At 28.6% G+C, this 16,283-nt stretch overlaps 1 protein-coding gene across 6 annotated transcripts; it reads left to right on the top strand.

The window, feature by feature from the left end:
* The first annotated feature begins 3,374 nt into the window (after positions 1-3,374).
* Positions 3,375-5,198, top strand: LOC110635361 (EPIDERMAL PATTERNING FACTOR-like protein 2). 6 transcript variants are annotated; one of them, XM_058134468.1, is made up of 6 exons: positions 3,379-3,756; positions 4,004-4,074; positions 4,177-4,283; positions 4,398-4,544; positions 4,640-4,674; positions 4,768-5,198. In XM_058134468.1, the coding sequence occupies exons 2-6, from the start codon at positions 4,022-4,024 to the stop codon at positions 5,029-5,031; spliced, it is 606 nt and encodes a 201-aa protein (XP_057990451.1). In that variant the 5' UTR covers positions 3,379-3,756; positions 4,004-4,021; the 3' UTR covers positions 5,032-5,198. The 6 variants fall into 6 exon arrangements, with proteins under 6 accessions (XP_057990438.1, XP_021640354.1, XP_021640353.1 ...); XM_058134462.1 differs by having other exon boundaries at positions 3,379-3,534; XM_058134455.1 differs by having other exon boundaries at positions 3,375-3,756; positions 4,004-4,283.
* Positions 5,199-16,283: the final 11,085 nt, after the last annotated feature.

The following is a 16,283-nucleotide window of genomic DNA, read 5'->3' on the forward strand; positions in this document are numbered from 1 at the left end:
AGACTTTACAAATCATGACACTTATAAGATTAAGAAAAAATAAAAATAATTGAGATTTACAATTTTTTAGGTAAATTTGATTGCTTTAATCCTAATAGGATACAGAAGCTGCTTAATTCATTTTTGTTTTAATATTAATTTTAATATATAAAATATTTTTAAAATTAAATTAAATAATAATTATTTATTATAATCATTTACAGAATAAAAAAAAATTAAATTTGATATTTCTTTTTTTTATTTAAAAATTAGTGAAAATTTAACTCTTTTAAAATTGTTAAGGTTTTGATTTCAATATTTTGAGTGGGTGAATAATTAATTTCAAATTAAAAAAAAATAGTTACAATTTTCAATTAGCAACAATTACTATAGCCATATGGTTCAAGAAGATGATTATATATTTATAATTTTAATTGACTAGTTATAATTGTTATTAATATTTTAAATTAATATAAAATCAATAAAATTAACAAATCAATTAACTAAAATTGAAAATAAATGTAAACATTTTACTCCTAGAATTTTGTTAGAAGTATTTATTTGATTATTTATTATCATGTTGGACATAATGATATGTATGTTTGATGGATTGGATGAGGAGCTCCCATTTATTTTATGAGGATATGAGTATGGAGGGTGGTGAGCTCCCAAATTGAGTATTTATTATGTTTGTGACGTTGGAAAGTCCATTTGAAATTGGGCCTAAATGGGCCTTAGAATTTAATGAGCAGTTAGGCTTACTCTTTAGGATAGGTTGGGTCGTGACACATTTAAATTTTTAGTCATTATAATATAGATTTTTATAACATACTTCTTTAAGAAATTGACCAAATTTTGATCAAAATATATATATTTTTTAATAATTAACCTTTAATTAATAAAATTATTGTTATTTTTAAGAAAGTTTGATTAAAAAATTATACATTTTAAAATTTAGACAATTATTTTGATAAGAAAACATTATATTTAGAAAGTACTTTTTACTTATAATATTTTATTTATTTAGTAAAATACTCAAAATTACCTTGATATTGCATTACTTTTAATAATTACACAACTTAAAAAAAATTCAATCATTAATTTCTCAAAAAGATTTAAACATTTAATTTTTATAAATAAATGGTAAGATTATTTGAATTTGAAATGTCAAATTAATTAAAAAGTTATATAATACAACCGTTTATTAAATACAAAAAAAATTATTATTTATTTTTATCTATTTTCTTTTTAAAAAAATTTAAAATTAATTAACACAATTTAATATTAAAATTAGTAAATAGTTAACTATCTAAATTAAAGACAATTAACCCTTTTAAACTGTCAAAATTTTGATTTTTAACATAATTAATACTTTTTTATTATTTGAATTTGAAATGTGAAATTAATTAAAGAGTAAAATTTGAATTGTATTTAGAAAATTAAATTAAATAACAATTATATATTACAATAATTTAAGAAATATAGAAGTAATTTATTATTATTTGGAGTTGAAAAGTCAAAATTAATTTATGAGTAATATTTGAATTTTAATTGGGTAATTAACATAAATGATTGCAATAGTTTAGGTAATACATAAATAATTTATTATTATTTGGAGTTGAAAAGTCAAAATTAATTTAGGAGTGATATTTGAATTTTAATTAAATAATTAACATAAATAATAATAATAATAATAATAATAATTATTATTATTATTATTTAGAAAGTTTGGATTAAAAAAAGTGTACGCTTTGAAATTTTGACAATTATTTTAGTAACGAAACATTATAGTTTCGAGGGTTTTGGGTTCGAGTCTCGCCCCTGCGTAAAAAATAGCTCTGCGCTAAGAGTGGGCCTAGCAAACCCATAATTTACTTATAATGTTTTGTTTATTTAGTAAAATCCTCGAAGTTACTTTAATGGTGCATTAGCAGAATTTGAGAGATTAAATTAATTAGAAGTAAAATTTTGATTGTATTTAAAAAATTAAATTAAATGAAAATTATATATTATAATTGTTTAGAAAATATTAAAATAATTATCATTAATAAATTCAATTTTAATTGTAATCATTTAAGAAATATTGAAATAATTACTATTAATAAATTCAATTAAAATTTGATCATTTATCATAATTATAATCAATTTAAAATTCTATGTGACAGAACAAAAGAAAATCTACTTGTTTTATACATATGTATATATAGATTTTTTTTTAAAGAGTTATTTTTTTAATGGTAGCTATTTTCAGAGTTACATGTGTATTTTAAAATTTTAATTGTTTTGATTGATAACAATTGTAATTAAATATTAATTAATTAATTATTAGTATCAATTTATTAATAATTATCACAATAAATAATACTTTTTATAGTAAAAAATTAGATTATTTTATTAATTTTAAGATATATAGATTGTATAGATTTTATAATTAAATAAATATTAATTAAATATATATATATATATAATATTTTTAATTATTTAATTATAAAAATTAAAGTAATAATGATAATAATAATTATATTTAAAAGAAAAATAAAAAGAGAATTAAATATTTAAAAGAGAATTAAAATATAATTATAAAGCATAGTTATCTCTCCAATTGACATGTAGTAAAATCAAGAGAAATACTGTATGGTTAGCAATACTAAGAAAAGCTCTGCCTACTCTATATTCCTAAGAAATATAAAAATCAAGTTTGTTTAGTTACCTCATCATCTAACTAATTCATTTCTTTTATGTCGAGTAAGTTTCTTACTTCTAACTTAAGAAACTTTAAGTTCCTTAACCCAATCAAGTAACTTAAGTTCATTTTCATAAATTATACTACTTTCTACTATAACCTTACTTAAATATTATAATTTTATCTGAAGTACGATATTTATATCATTCACACTTATACTTGATATTTTCTAATAATATACTCTGACTTCCTAAAAATTTAATATATCAATTAAATATATTCAAATCGTACTTGTAAATAACTTTTCTACAAGGGTATTTCTTAAAAAGTGAAGTAAATAATGAAATTTCTCGAAAATAGATCATTTGAACCAAATGAGACTAAATTATGGGTTCAGTGGGAACCGGCCCGAGTTGGACCCCCGTCCAGTGCACTGATCCTCGCGCTATTGTTTGGTCCCTGTTTGTAGCATTTCCTAGTCACTGCAAACAGGGTCCAGGATGCGCTGTCATAAAATCCAAACTACGGTCCCATTTTGGATAATGGGAACCAGAAGGGACACTTGGCATGCAGTAAAAAACCTACATAATTTACTCCTTGGCTTAAGCACGATCCATAGTGTAAATTGCCAGAAGAAGTGGGTATAATTTATAATGTTTATGAATTAATTGGAGGAAATGGTAGTGAACCCACGTGTCTGCATAGCAGTTACAAGTGTCAAGGCTAATAGCAGAGTGTATCGACATCCAGTGTGACGCTGATTTCTTGTCATCTTTAAACTTGCAAGTTACAAGGTAAAGCGGTGGAGGGCACAGAGTACGAATCAAAGGATTTGCGGCTCTCTTCCCCAAAGGGTGTGCCTGAAGTTGCAGGTAAAAGATAAAACCCACACCCACCACCATTCTCAGAAATTGCAGTCCCTAAACATGGTTTCTCCAGCAAACTCCGTATTCTATATAATATACTCTACACTGTACATGGCTATACTCAAATAGAATCCTCCCTGGGAACTGCATATTCGTGCTCGTTCCAATATTCAAGAGAAAGGGACTTGGCGTGTGAAATGGGAACTGTTCAAATCCCAACCCTACTAAGTACGCATAAACATAAACGCAAGGGAGACAAAATGAAAGTATGAAATGAAAGAAAAACGAACAATTGCTAAAATAACCCATGCAATCACCGCCTGTGATTTTCTTGCATGTCTAGTTTTATGGTAGAGGAAAGAAAAGCTCCCCTATATCGTTTGGTATTTGTTTTGGGTTTTGGGTATTTGTTGTTTGTATTGTTTCTCACTTCGTTTCTCTTTTCTTGCTCTGTTCTATGCTTCTGCTGCTTTAGAAGAGTTGTACTAGTGTAATGCTTTTTAGCACAGATGGAGATCTTGGTTTTCTGCTGGCTCATGAAATGAGGTGGAGGTCCTTCCTTTCCTTTCCAGTTGAAGTCCTCTACCTTTCTATCCTTCTAGACTGGCTGCAATACTCTTTTTGCCTTACGCGTTCAATCTTCCACAGAGACACGCGCGCGCACACACAGAGAGAGAGAGAGAGAGAGAGAGAGGGAGAGAACAGAGTCATCTTTTTGCATTGTGGAGGTGGATTACAAGGGCCGAACCTTTCTGGTACACTTTTCAGGATTCAGATTCAGTTACATTTCTGTACTGCCAGAACTCTTTCAATTTCCACCTTTTCTATTAATTTCTCTATCTTAATCTCTCTATCTCCTAATTCTGAAGGCTCTGCACTCAAAACAACGTCCTCTTCCTCGGAGGAAATGGGTAGTGCTAAAATTTGCCACTATTCTAACAGAAATGGACGATCAATCATTTCCTTGCTGTTTCTCTTGCTTTCAAGCTCGACCCTACTGAGATTTGTAGCTGACGGTAAGTTCATCCATTTGAATTTCAATAAACTAGAACAGAAGACAGCTAAAGAAGACATTCTTGAATTGAACAATGGCCACTTTCTTTTGTTTCAGGAAGAGCAATTAGCAAGCTATTAGAGGCTGCGCAGGTAAGAGATCATATAATTTCTGGTTCTTGTACTCTTTCAGCTTAATTACGGTACATTTGGTTGAATTTGAAATAATTCACACTATATAAACAGAGAGAAGTGGACGATGAGAAGGTGGTGGTGATGAGAACTCAGGTAATCGGATCAACACCACCAAGGTGCGAGGGAATGTGCAGCACTTGCGGGCACTGCGAGGCAGTTCAAGTCCCAGTAACAACAGAAGTCCATGAGCACAGCAGAACTCATTTATCTGCTGCCCCGATTTCTAATATTGCGTCCTCTAGGGGTGATGATGTCTCCAATTACAAGCCTATGAGCTGGAAGTGCAAATGTGGCGACCTAATTTTCAATCCTTGATAGAAAGGAAATAACATTTGCATTCTGGTCAAACAATGACGTTTTTGAAACTTGGATATGCTTTGCAGAGAGTTTCCCCTTTTTTCCAAATCTCTTTCTTGTCTTGTTTTCTTTTGCTGTGCCTGTAATAATTTTTTTCTTCTCATAAATCCATTTTCTTATGTAAATTCTGTCCTTGCAGTGTTCTACTGTTCTTTATTCACGACCTTTTTTGCTTTCTTGATTTGTCCAATTCCATAGCCAAATCAGAAAAGAGAGGTCATATAATTTAGTGGGTTTTCTTTTGTTCTTTATTTTCTTTGATTTTCTGTGGAATGTGACAAGGATGATGAGTGACGACATGAGAGTATGTAAACGTGAGCAAACAGAGAGTGCGTAAATGTGAGTAAAGAAGTGAGGGTGAATCCAGTACGTCAGTACAGGAAACTTCTGGCTTCGTATCTTACAAGATATATGCACCAGAAACGCTGCCCACCTCGAAGGGATAAATAACAAATCCAGAGACCCTAAACCCCACACACACATCATCATCACCTCATGCTACCCTTTCGTGCTCCTGCAAACCTATCATTAATTATTAATGAGATTTTTTTTCAGAAAATATATTTCATTTCATTAAATAAAATGAGTCACAAGGTTTAAGCCTATGTAAAGGAATTGTTGCATTAAATTCAAGTTTAAAGACAAAAAGATTTAATTTCTAAAAACCCTAAGCTAAACAGATCAAATTTGATTATCTAACATTCATTAACCATCAATCTTAACATCTTCTCCAGCAAATTTTTCCTCAGCTTTCATGGAGATCGGCAAGGCAATGGTAGTTTCAACTGTGCAAGGGAGTAAAATCATCCTACTCAACACTTGCAAGTTCAAGGGAAATTAGGGAAAAGCAGCAAACTAGAGAGCAAACAGGACTAGGGCCATGTCGGATAAAACTGGGAAGATCTTGGTAAAAGTGACTGGGAATGGTATCAACAATCAACTGTCAGCCAATACTTGCTTTGAAGGGCTACACAATAACCCATAAAGAGACCAGCTTCAACATGCAGAATCTCCTTTTATACCCAACAAAAGCCTCATCCTAAAGAGAGGCACTGAAAACCCCATAATAAAGATTAAGAAAAGAGTAGAAGAAAACAAACAAAAAGCTACACTACTGAAGGAAAATGAGGAAGGGGATGGTCGATGGCCATAGAAGGCTAGACCTCCCTCTAAAAAAAAACTTGCTGAAAATTGTGTAGAGAGAATGAGAAGCTTTTTTGCTTAGAGAGAGAGTTGGAGAGTTAGGGGCTAGTCAATTATTAATGAGATTTTGAGAATTTGCCGGTAACCCCCCTGCATGCTCTTTCTTGGAAAAATTGTTGTTAATATATAGTCCCATCACAGAGAACTTACAAGAAAGCAAGAAAGGGAAATGGGAAGTAAACAACGAACTTCCCAAGTGTAAAATGAACAAACACTAAAAATTCCTTCGTTTTGAACATTAGGGGACTGCGTGACAATGCACGAGCTTTATAGTTGAGATAGTGTGGACACTGGAGGCTAGAGCTGGACTGGGTGGTAGTGGCATAAATAATAAAGGGAAATTCTTACAAGTTTAATATATAAATATGTAAAATTTATATATTTAATAGTTAAATTTTATTATAATATTTTATTTTTGAATTTATCAGATAAGAAAAATTCTAATATTAAGCAGAGTAATAGACTTCTCTTTCATTTATCGTGTAAAGAACAGAAAAGCAGCAATATTTGTATTGGCAATAAATGTGGCACTTAAGCCATATAGTATGCTTCCTCCTGTGAATTGCCCTAACTGTAAGTAGTTATTTTATTTCACTTATGTAATTTAATGTTTTAAAATAAAATATTTTAATTTTAATTTTATTTTATAAAAACTCATTTTGACTTGCAATAATAGGTTTTTAAGGTAAAAAAATTAAAGTTACTCTTTTATCTTTTTTTTTTTTATTGTTTTTATGATTAAATTAATTAATAATTATTCTCAATAAAATTATTTTATTTTAACTAAATATATTTATAAAATTATTAATTATATATATATATATGTTATTTATTATTAATTAAAATTTAATTTGTAATCACCTTTTATCCATGTATGATATTTTATCAATATTTTAGTTTTTTTTATAAAAATAATAAATAATAATTTATAGATTTATTTTAATTAAATATTAATTTAGTGTTAGTTGAATAAAAAGAAAAAAGAAAATGAAGCTAAAAATTTTTTATTGCAGTCTAAGGGGTTTTTTTTTTCTGAAACATAATTAAAATTGAATAATTTTATTTTAATAAATTAAAATTAAGTGATTAAAATAAAATAACTACCTACATTGAGAGATGATTAATGTAATTTAGTCCAGTTAATTATCTCCTAAGTTCTAACACTTGCAATCAAAATTATTTGATGATTGTAAGGTAGTTGGTACAAGTCAAAACTCCTGTTTGGTTGATTCTACATCTTTTTCTCCTGTAAATCGGAGAGGAAAAGTTATAGCATGAAACTAATGTATGTATAATCGTGTTAATTGTAGTGAATTCACATAAGTTGTACCATAATCAAGAGTCAATGTCACTTGAATCCCAAGACGGTATTTGGAAGAAAAAAGCCAAAAATTAAGGATAATGTAACAATATACACAGCTTCTTGTCTATATTTTGATGTACATAATGTGGAATATTATATAAATTACGTTGAAATTTTTTTTTATAAACAATTAAGACATAATTTTCATTATTACATAGTCATATAATATTTATAATATAATTTATTTTAATATAATTATTTTCTCATATTACTAATAAATGTTATTTAACTCAGTTACGAAATAGTAAGAATATTTTCACCATGAAAATTGTTTGATGAAATTATTGTTAATTGAAGATTTTTTTACCACAGTCGATGCTATATTATTTTGAAAATTTAAATTCATATGATACACAGATTAGCCTTAAGAAGTTGTACTATATCACAATTGATTCATCTTTTAAAATTAAAAACTCTAAAAAAAATCTTAAATATAAATAAAATAAAAGTCGGCCAATCAAAATAGCTTGATTGATTTTTCTTCATTTTTAAGTATAATAAGTAGGAAAGTAACGAGTTTGAGTGTAGCGAGTGAAAAGGTCTGAGTTCGAGTCTCTCTAACTACTTATTTTAAAATAAAAATTTTTTAAAAATCCAAAAAAATAAAAAAATAATGGAGTGAAAATATTCCACTTTGTTGAAAACCCACCGAAGAAAATGGCTAATTATGGCCTCAAAAGAATTTTTCTCGAAAAAAAAAATGGAAAAAAGGAGGAAGACAATGTGGCTAGGATTTCATTATTCGATTCTTCATAATTGATAAACAAATTAGATTTAAAGCTTAAATTAGCCTCTAATTATACTTTTAACATTAATTGAGATCTCATATTTGAATTTAATTAAATATAAATTTTATAAATTTTAAAATTAAATAATTGAGTCCCTTTTTAAAAAATAATATATACAATCGGGCCATTTGTGCGGTAATTTATACCAGTGGAACTAGTACAATCGGGCCTTCGACACTCTGAGGAGCTGAGGCTCCCCCTTGTGTCTCTACTGTAACTGGTTGTTTTACTAATTTATCTCCCTCTTCCATTCTAATCACAAAGTCTTCTTTTCTCGGGATAACCTACACAAAGAGATTTCTCTTCGTCAATTCATATTTATGATGCAAATGTACTATATGTATCAAATATTTGAGCAGTTGTATTTACTGATAAAATATTTCAAATTCAAAGTTCAAAATTTATTTTAAAACCATTGCTCTGATACCAATAAACATGTCACACTCTACTCCTTCGTAAGGCATAATATGAACTCGTAGTACACCTAACGAATTACCGTACTTCGCCTACTGGTAACCCATTAAATATACTACAAGAGATTTTAAAATAATTTTTATACATTTTTAAGTTGGTGGGTAATTTTTTTTTTTTACAAATATTAAAATTTTTAATTGACATTAAGTTACAAATCAAATTTTTGGATATTTAAAACTATCGCAATTTTTACAAAAATTCTAGCAGAGTATCGGCTGTATTTTGAGAAAACAATTCTTCAAAATTTGAAAAGAAATGCACTTCCAATATTTTTACTCAACCATAACTCCAATACAAATCCATTTCATCTCACAATCTTATACAAGAAGCTCAACTCAAAATCAATCGCAATTCGAAGCATTTCATTTTAAAAAAAGAACAATTTACAATACAAATCCATTTCATCTCACAATCTCATACAAGAAGCTCAACTCAAAATCAATCGCAATTCGAAGCATCTCATTTTAAAAAAAGAATAATTTATCATTCACAAAATACAAAAATTTAATTATTTACATTGATTACAAAACTCAGAAATAAATTGAAATATTACAATAATTTGTATTTTAATTACATACCCAAAATAATATTACAAAAGTTCTTGTACAACTGTTCAAATAATTTACATACATATAATTACATGCTTACATCAAAATCTAATGTACAAGAGTATATCTCTAACATACCCAAAGTTAATCCTAATGAGTTTTCAAGACGCAGCTACCGGAAATCTCACTCAGCTGCTGTATCTTTACTTTCACCTGCGACAGCATACAAAGCTATCACTTAGCGGTGAACTCAGTAGTGCACAACCATAATTTAAAACATAATATACAATACCTGTCTAAAATTTTAGCAAATAATTTAAAAATCTTGAAATTCAATCAAAATTTCAAAAATCAAAATATTCGTTACCAACAAAATAAATCATTTGTTAAAATGACTCTGCTCAAGAATTTCAATTTATCAAATTATAACTGAACATTTAAAAATTTCAGTAATTTATGGAAACAAATATTAATTTCAATAAAATCAATTATGCATAAATCCCATTTGAAATCACAATTCTTACTATTCAAAACTCATTCTTTATCTCACTAACTATGCAAGACTAATCCGTAAGGGCCATCTTTGGGGCGATTCTAACTCCCTATGGTCGGGGAGGTCGAATCGGGATTCTAACTCCCATGGTTGGGGAGGTCGAATCATCGTGCACAGTACACACCACAATAATGAAACTTCCGAAAGGGCCAATGAAAAACTTAGATCTAACCTCTAATAAGAGGAGAATCTAAGCCTGTGCACATACTATGGTATTCAAAACAAAACAAAGCTAACTCTATTGTCTCCTCAACAAATGAGGGAGACGACTAATAACCTAGTCAAGCATCTATAGTGAGATATAAAATAATATCATAAATCTCTTTGTCCTTTTTGTGAGCATAAATCACAACACAATTCAATTCAATGTAAATTTCAATATCCAATAATTTTTATGCTCATCATAATTCAAAACAAATTTTATCCATTTCCCACATCAAGTATGTTTCAATCAAAATTTTTCCAAAGCTAATTTTATTCAATTCATGACAAAATAAAATCATAACTAATTTCATTTTCCAAAACTAAACTCATTCATATCATAACACATTTCAATAATTATTGAGATAAATTCAATATTTGATAAACATAATACAATAAGAAATAAAATCATTTAGTCAAAAGACATATGAAGAAACATAACCAACAAAAACACTAATTGTGCACAAACCTCTTTGTTGACTAGTTTACTCTAAGTTTTGATTTTTTCTTAAAGATCCATTTTCAGTCTCTTTTTCAACTGAAATACACAGTTTACAGTATTTCAATACCATATGTCATAATAAATCCATTAATTTATTTCATGCCTACTTAGTTGTAGCCTTAAATATGCTTAAATTGATATCCTTTAAATTTTGTATTTCGGGTCACTATTTATTACACTATTCAAATTAAAATGTTGACTTTTTCCTATTAAATAGGTTTATTAATTCTAATTATACTCACATACCACATTTTGAGTCATGTTTTTATTGACATTGATTGCTAAATTCAATTCAAAGTCTATTAGGGTTAAATATCAAAATTTCAATTTTGGGTTACTTGTTTGTATTGTTCCATTGGTCTAGTTACTATAGAAATTTGGCTAAGCGTCATTCATCAAAGTTGTCCCTTATTATCTTATCTTTAATTCCTCTTTTGAATCACTTCATTTAGAGTTTTGTAGCCCAAGATATGGGCATTTTACTAAAGCTGGCAGGATAGGTTCAACCCAGAATTTCTGAGCATTTTATTGGTTCTGGCAGTTTCGATGACCCAATTTTGGGTGGCAAAATGACTTGGTTATGAGCAGAATTTGGGTTGGTGTTCTTCATGAAAGTTGTAGTGCTATATCATAGCTTTCCAATGCCACAAAAATAAGGTCATTTGGACCTGCCTAGACCAAGTTATAGCCAAATGAATAAATACTGTTCATTTAGTTATTTTTGTATAGTAGCAGTGCACAATATCCGGATTTGACCTAATTGTTCACTACCTAAATGTCATTTTCTGGGCATGGTCTTTGAATAAAAATTGTGTCTTTATGTGTCTAATTTCATTTTCAATTAGCCTCATATCAATTGGGTTAGCAGAATTTTAGTTTTGGTCCTTGAAAGGGATCTAGGTCAGGCTGTCTAGTAATGACCCCTCACCAATTAGAATTTCATTGCAATTCTAATCACTCCAACACATTTCAATTGGTTCCAATTGACCATTTTAAACCTTATTTAGGTCAAAGTACATTAATTTATCAAATTCTTAAATTTTCTCCCCAAAACCCTAAGGGTTAAGAACCCTAATTTTGCAACTTATTCAACTTATGCAATTTAAGTGTCTAAACATTCTCTACACACTTAATTCAACTTAATTACACTTTTAATGCATCAAAATCATGCAAACCCTAGTTGAGCTAATAGTGGCCTAAATTCCTAATGGTATGGATGTGCATGATTTTGTTTCAATTCCTTCAATTCTAATGTATTTCTATACTAACCATGAACTTAAACATAAAATTAAAAGCTAAACCACTAACCTTGAATGGAGCTTTTGGATCCTCACTATATCTTTCAATTTCTTCACTTTTCTTCCTTCAATTCTTTTTGTCAAGTAGCAAGGATGAAATTTAAGTAAAAAATTTAGGGGAATTTATGGAAATTTTAGGGTTTTATCAAGCTCAAAATGAGCTTTAATGGAGGACAAATAAAAAGAGAGAGAAGAGTGAGAGACCATTCGGCTAGGTGAAGTAGAGAATGGGAAATTTTAATTTTTTTCTATTTTATGTATATTTATCCCTTACTTTGACTTAGTTAAATAATTAATTAAATTGAAAATAATTATGATCTCATGCTTAGGTCATTAGGGTGATATCATAAATTGTTTTAAATTTTCTTTTCTTTTCTTTTTCTTCTTCCTTTGTTTTTCCATACTTCTTTAATTTAAATTTACATTTTGAAATTTTCATTTCTCAATTTTTATTGGACAATTATGTCAAGAGTCATCTCTAGGGGTGAATTGACCAATTTGTCCTGGGCCGGTTTAACTCGGTTTGCAAATAATTTGATATTTCTTCCAGAGCCCTAACCTAATTATTTGACCTACTTATCAGCTCTTTTCCGTGATTTTCACATTTTCCCTAGCTTCGCAATTTTTCTTAGGCCTGCGGTGCCACAATACCCCGTACGAAAATAGGGTTATAACGGACCTCGCAGTCACTTCCCGGTGCGATCACTCATCGCTGTGACCCCCGGCTCATTTAACTTTTTATGTTTATTTTTTTTATTTATATTTTTCCTTCTTATAATTGTTATTTATTTTTATCTATAACTTTTCTGAATGTCACAAATATAGCTCCAGACATCTTGATTGTCCGGACAGAAATCAGGCGTCGGAATAGTAGACTGTACAAGAGTGTCCAATGTGAGGGCGTTACATATATTATATTTTTTAAAAATTTAAATTATAAAATATTTTAAAGAGTTAAGAATACTACATACTATTAATAGAATTACTTGTAAGAAAGACCTCTAATTTATAATATAATACTTCAAATTAATTAAATAAATAATATAATTTTATGAATGATGAATAGAATCATATATCATTTTATTTGTTAATATATGCTACTATTATTTATATTTTTTATATATTTTAATAAAGCAATAAATACAATTAAGCAAATGCCTAAAGTTTTTAGGCCATATTTGGTATGACATAATCAAAATTGTATACATTGCATATTTGACTACGTTTTTTGATAACACAATAAAATTTGATGTAATGGAAAGACAATTACGTAATGTAATTAATTATATTTAAAGTAACATAATTATCATTATATATAAAAATTGATATAATCATAATTATTTATTTTGATTTGTTTATTTATTGTTAATATTATCACTATTACCAGTACTCAGCCACTGCCACTACCACCACTACTACTTTATCACCACAACCACCACCATAACCACCAACACCACTACCATTACCATCACCATCACCACCTTGCTACCACCATCACTATCACCATCACTATTCTATTATCACCATTGCTATCATCATCACTTGACTACCGTTATTACCTTTTAACTCTTGTCACCTCTATCACCACTTGGCCACTACCACCACCACTACCTCACATTGCTAGCACCACCACAACCATCTAACTATTATTATTGCCACCACTTAACCATTACTACCATTCGACTACCAATTATTGTAACTTTTACCATTTATTATTAACATTATAAATAAATTAAATATTAAAATAAAAATTATCATTACATTATATTACTTAAAATTTTTATTTTGCAACCATACAGAGAAATATAATGACAATCACATTAAATTATAATTTTAATTGCATTACATAATTTATTACATTATACTCTGTCAAACATAACCTTAGTACATAACTCAATAAAATCTTCATTTTCAATTTAGTTGGGAAAATCACTTATAAATGAGAAAACAAAGATATAATATTAATTGAAATGTGCCCACTACAATTATAAAATCCTTACAAAAACATTTTCTACTACAAAAGCAACTTGCATGGGATTTATATTCTCATAAGAAATTATTCTAGCCATCATTTTTCATAAAATGAGCCCAAATCTATTATATATAAAGCCTTCTGCCATAGGATTTCTTTTAATTTAATAGCGTGACAAACAATCTATAAAAATTAAGAAATACATACATTAATTTTAAAATAATATAAAAATTAAAATTTTTAATTCAGTTCAATATTGACCTTAAAAAACTAAATTATATTTTCATTATATTTTATATATTTTTATTATAAATTAAAGTCCATTTATTTATTGACCAAAAAGTAAAAAAAAAAAAGATAAAAAAAACTGACCAAATCAAAATTATGTTATTTTCGTCTTGTTAATTCTATTTTTTTAATAATTCAATTAATATAGATTCCGTTATTAAAAATAATTTAATTAATTCAACTTCAAAACTTTTTGAATTGAATAGCCAAAACCAATCAAAGAATTACCCTACACCAAGTGCTGCCACCAATAAGAACGAAAAAAAACATAGCCAAAACAAGGTGTGATTAAAGCACCATTAACTTGCTTCAGGATCATCACCAACAGTGGATTCTTGGCAAATCATTTTTATTATTTTTTCCCACCCTTCTACGTCTCTGCAAAAACATCAAAGGTATGTGGCCCTTAGCACCTGATATTGCCAAACAATTGACTCATAGGTCATTTAAACTTAATGGCCTCCATTTCAAATAAACAAAAAGACAACCAGATAAAACAGGTTAGAAGCAGCATATATAGAAATAAGGAGGACAAAACAAAAATAGATGTATGTGCATCTGTCCTCAATTAGCTTTTCATTGAAGGATCTCCTCTGCTTGTGCATCGGGTTTCTTCCTCAAATCATCTAATGTTTCCAACACCTGCGATGGCTAGCATATAATTTGTTAGCTAACTTATTAAAAAATTTTCATATACTTTCATCCTACCATGCCAGAGGCACTGGTAAACAAGAAGATGAGAAATAACATCTTCTGTTATTTCCATTCATGTTATAGTCCATACATAGAGTACTCCAGTCATAAAATAATAATAATAATAACCCTTAGCAAGTATAATCTGACTCACATATGAATCTCCTATTTTCTCAGGGAACGTTCAATATAAGAATGTTGCATACACTAACTTCACATATATGGAGTTTTAATTATCTACACTAACTTCACCTTTGTAACATTCAGATTGTGAAGCCGACATAAAAGGGCGACTTCTTTGTTATATTGAATCTTTAACTTAGTAGTTAAGTTTAACGGCAACATAAAAGAAAAAGAGAGAGAGATACACCATTTCACCTATATTCTTTATGTTAGTTTCACGACACCTAGATATGCCTATAGCGTCGGCTAAATAATATATATATGATACCCATATCAACTCTATTTTACATAAAATAGAATTCTTAAATATTTGAGATAATAATTTAAATAAATAAAATTAATTTCAAACGATTTAAATTATTATTTCACTAAATCTAGTTCATATACATATGAATATTGTGTAAAATAGAATTTACGTTCATAGAGAACTATAAAAAATTAATAAATTAATATTAAGTGAAACAGAAATTAAGTCATATGTCAAAATTAATGTAAGAATTTTAAATAAAATAAATTAGTTTTTTTTATTGTCATTATAATTAATTATTATGGGTATTTTTGACAATCTTAACATTCTTTTTTCTTCCCATTTTTATCTATAATATCTATTTGTGTATTTTATATATATACAACTCAACTCAACTCAACTAAACCTTTATCCCAAAAATTTAGAGTCGGCTATATGGATTCGCTTTCTCCACTTTAAATGATTTTGGGTTAAATCCTCAGAAATGTGTAATGCTTCTAGGTTATATTGTACTATTCTCCTCCAAGTCAATTTATGTCTACCATTTTTTTCTTTCTATCCTCTAACCTAATGTGCTCTACTTGTCTAACTGGAGCCTCCGTATGTCTACACTTCACATGATCAAACCACCTCAATCTCTCTTTTTCCAACTTATCCTTAATTGGCACCACTCCTACCTTTTCTTTAATACTCTCATTACGGACTTTATCTAGTCTAGTATGGCCACTTATCCACCTTAACATTCTAATTTTTGCAACTCTTATCTTAGACGCATACGACTTTTTCAGTGTCCAACACTCGCTACCGTATAACATGGCCGGTCGTATAACTGTACGGTAAAATTTTTCTTTCAACTTATTGGGAAACTTGCGATTACATAAAACTCTTGTGGCACGT

Source organism: Hevea brasiliensis, chromosome 2 (genome assembly GCF_030052815.1).
Source record: "Hevea brasiliensis isolate MT/VB/25A 57/8 chromosome 2, ASM3005281v1, whole genome shotgun sequence".
Taxonomy (NCBI): Eukaryota; Viridiplantae; Streptophyta; class Magnoliopsida; order Malpighiales; family Euphorbiaceae; genus Hevea; species Hevea brasiliensis.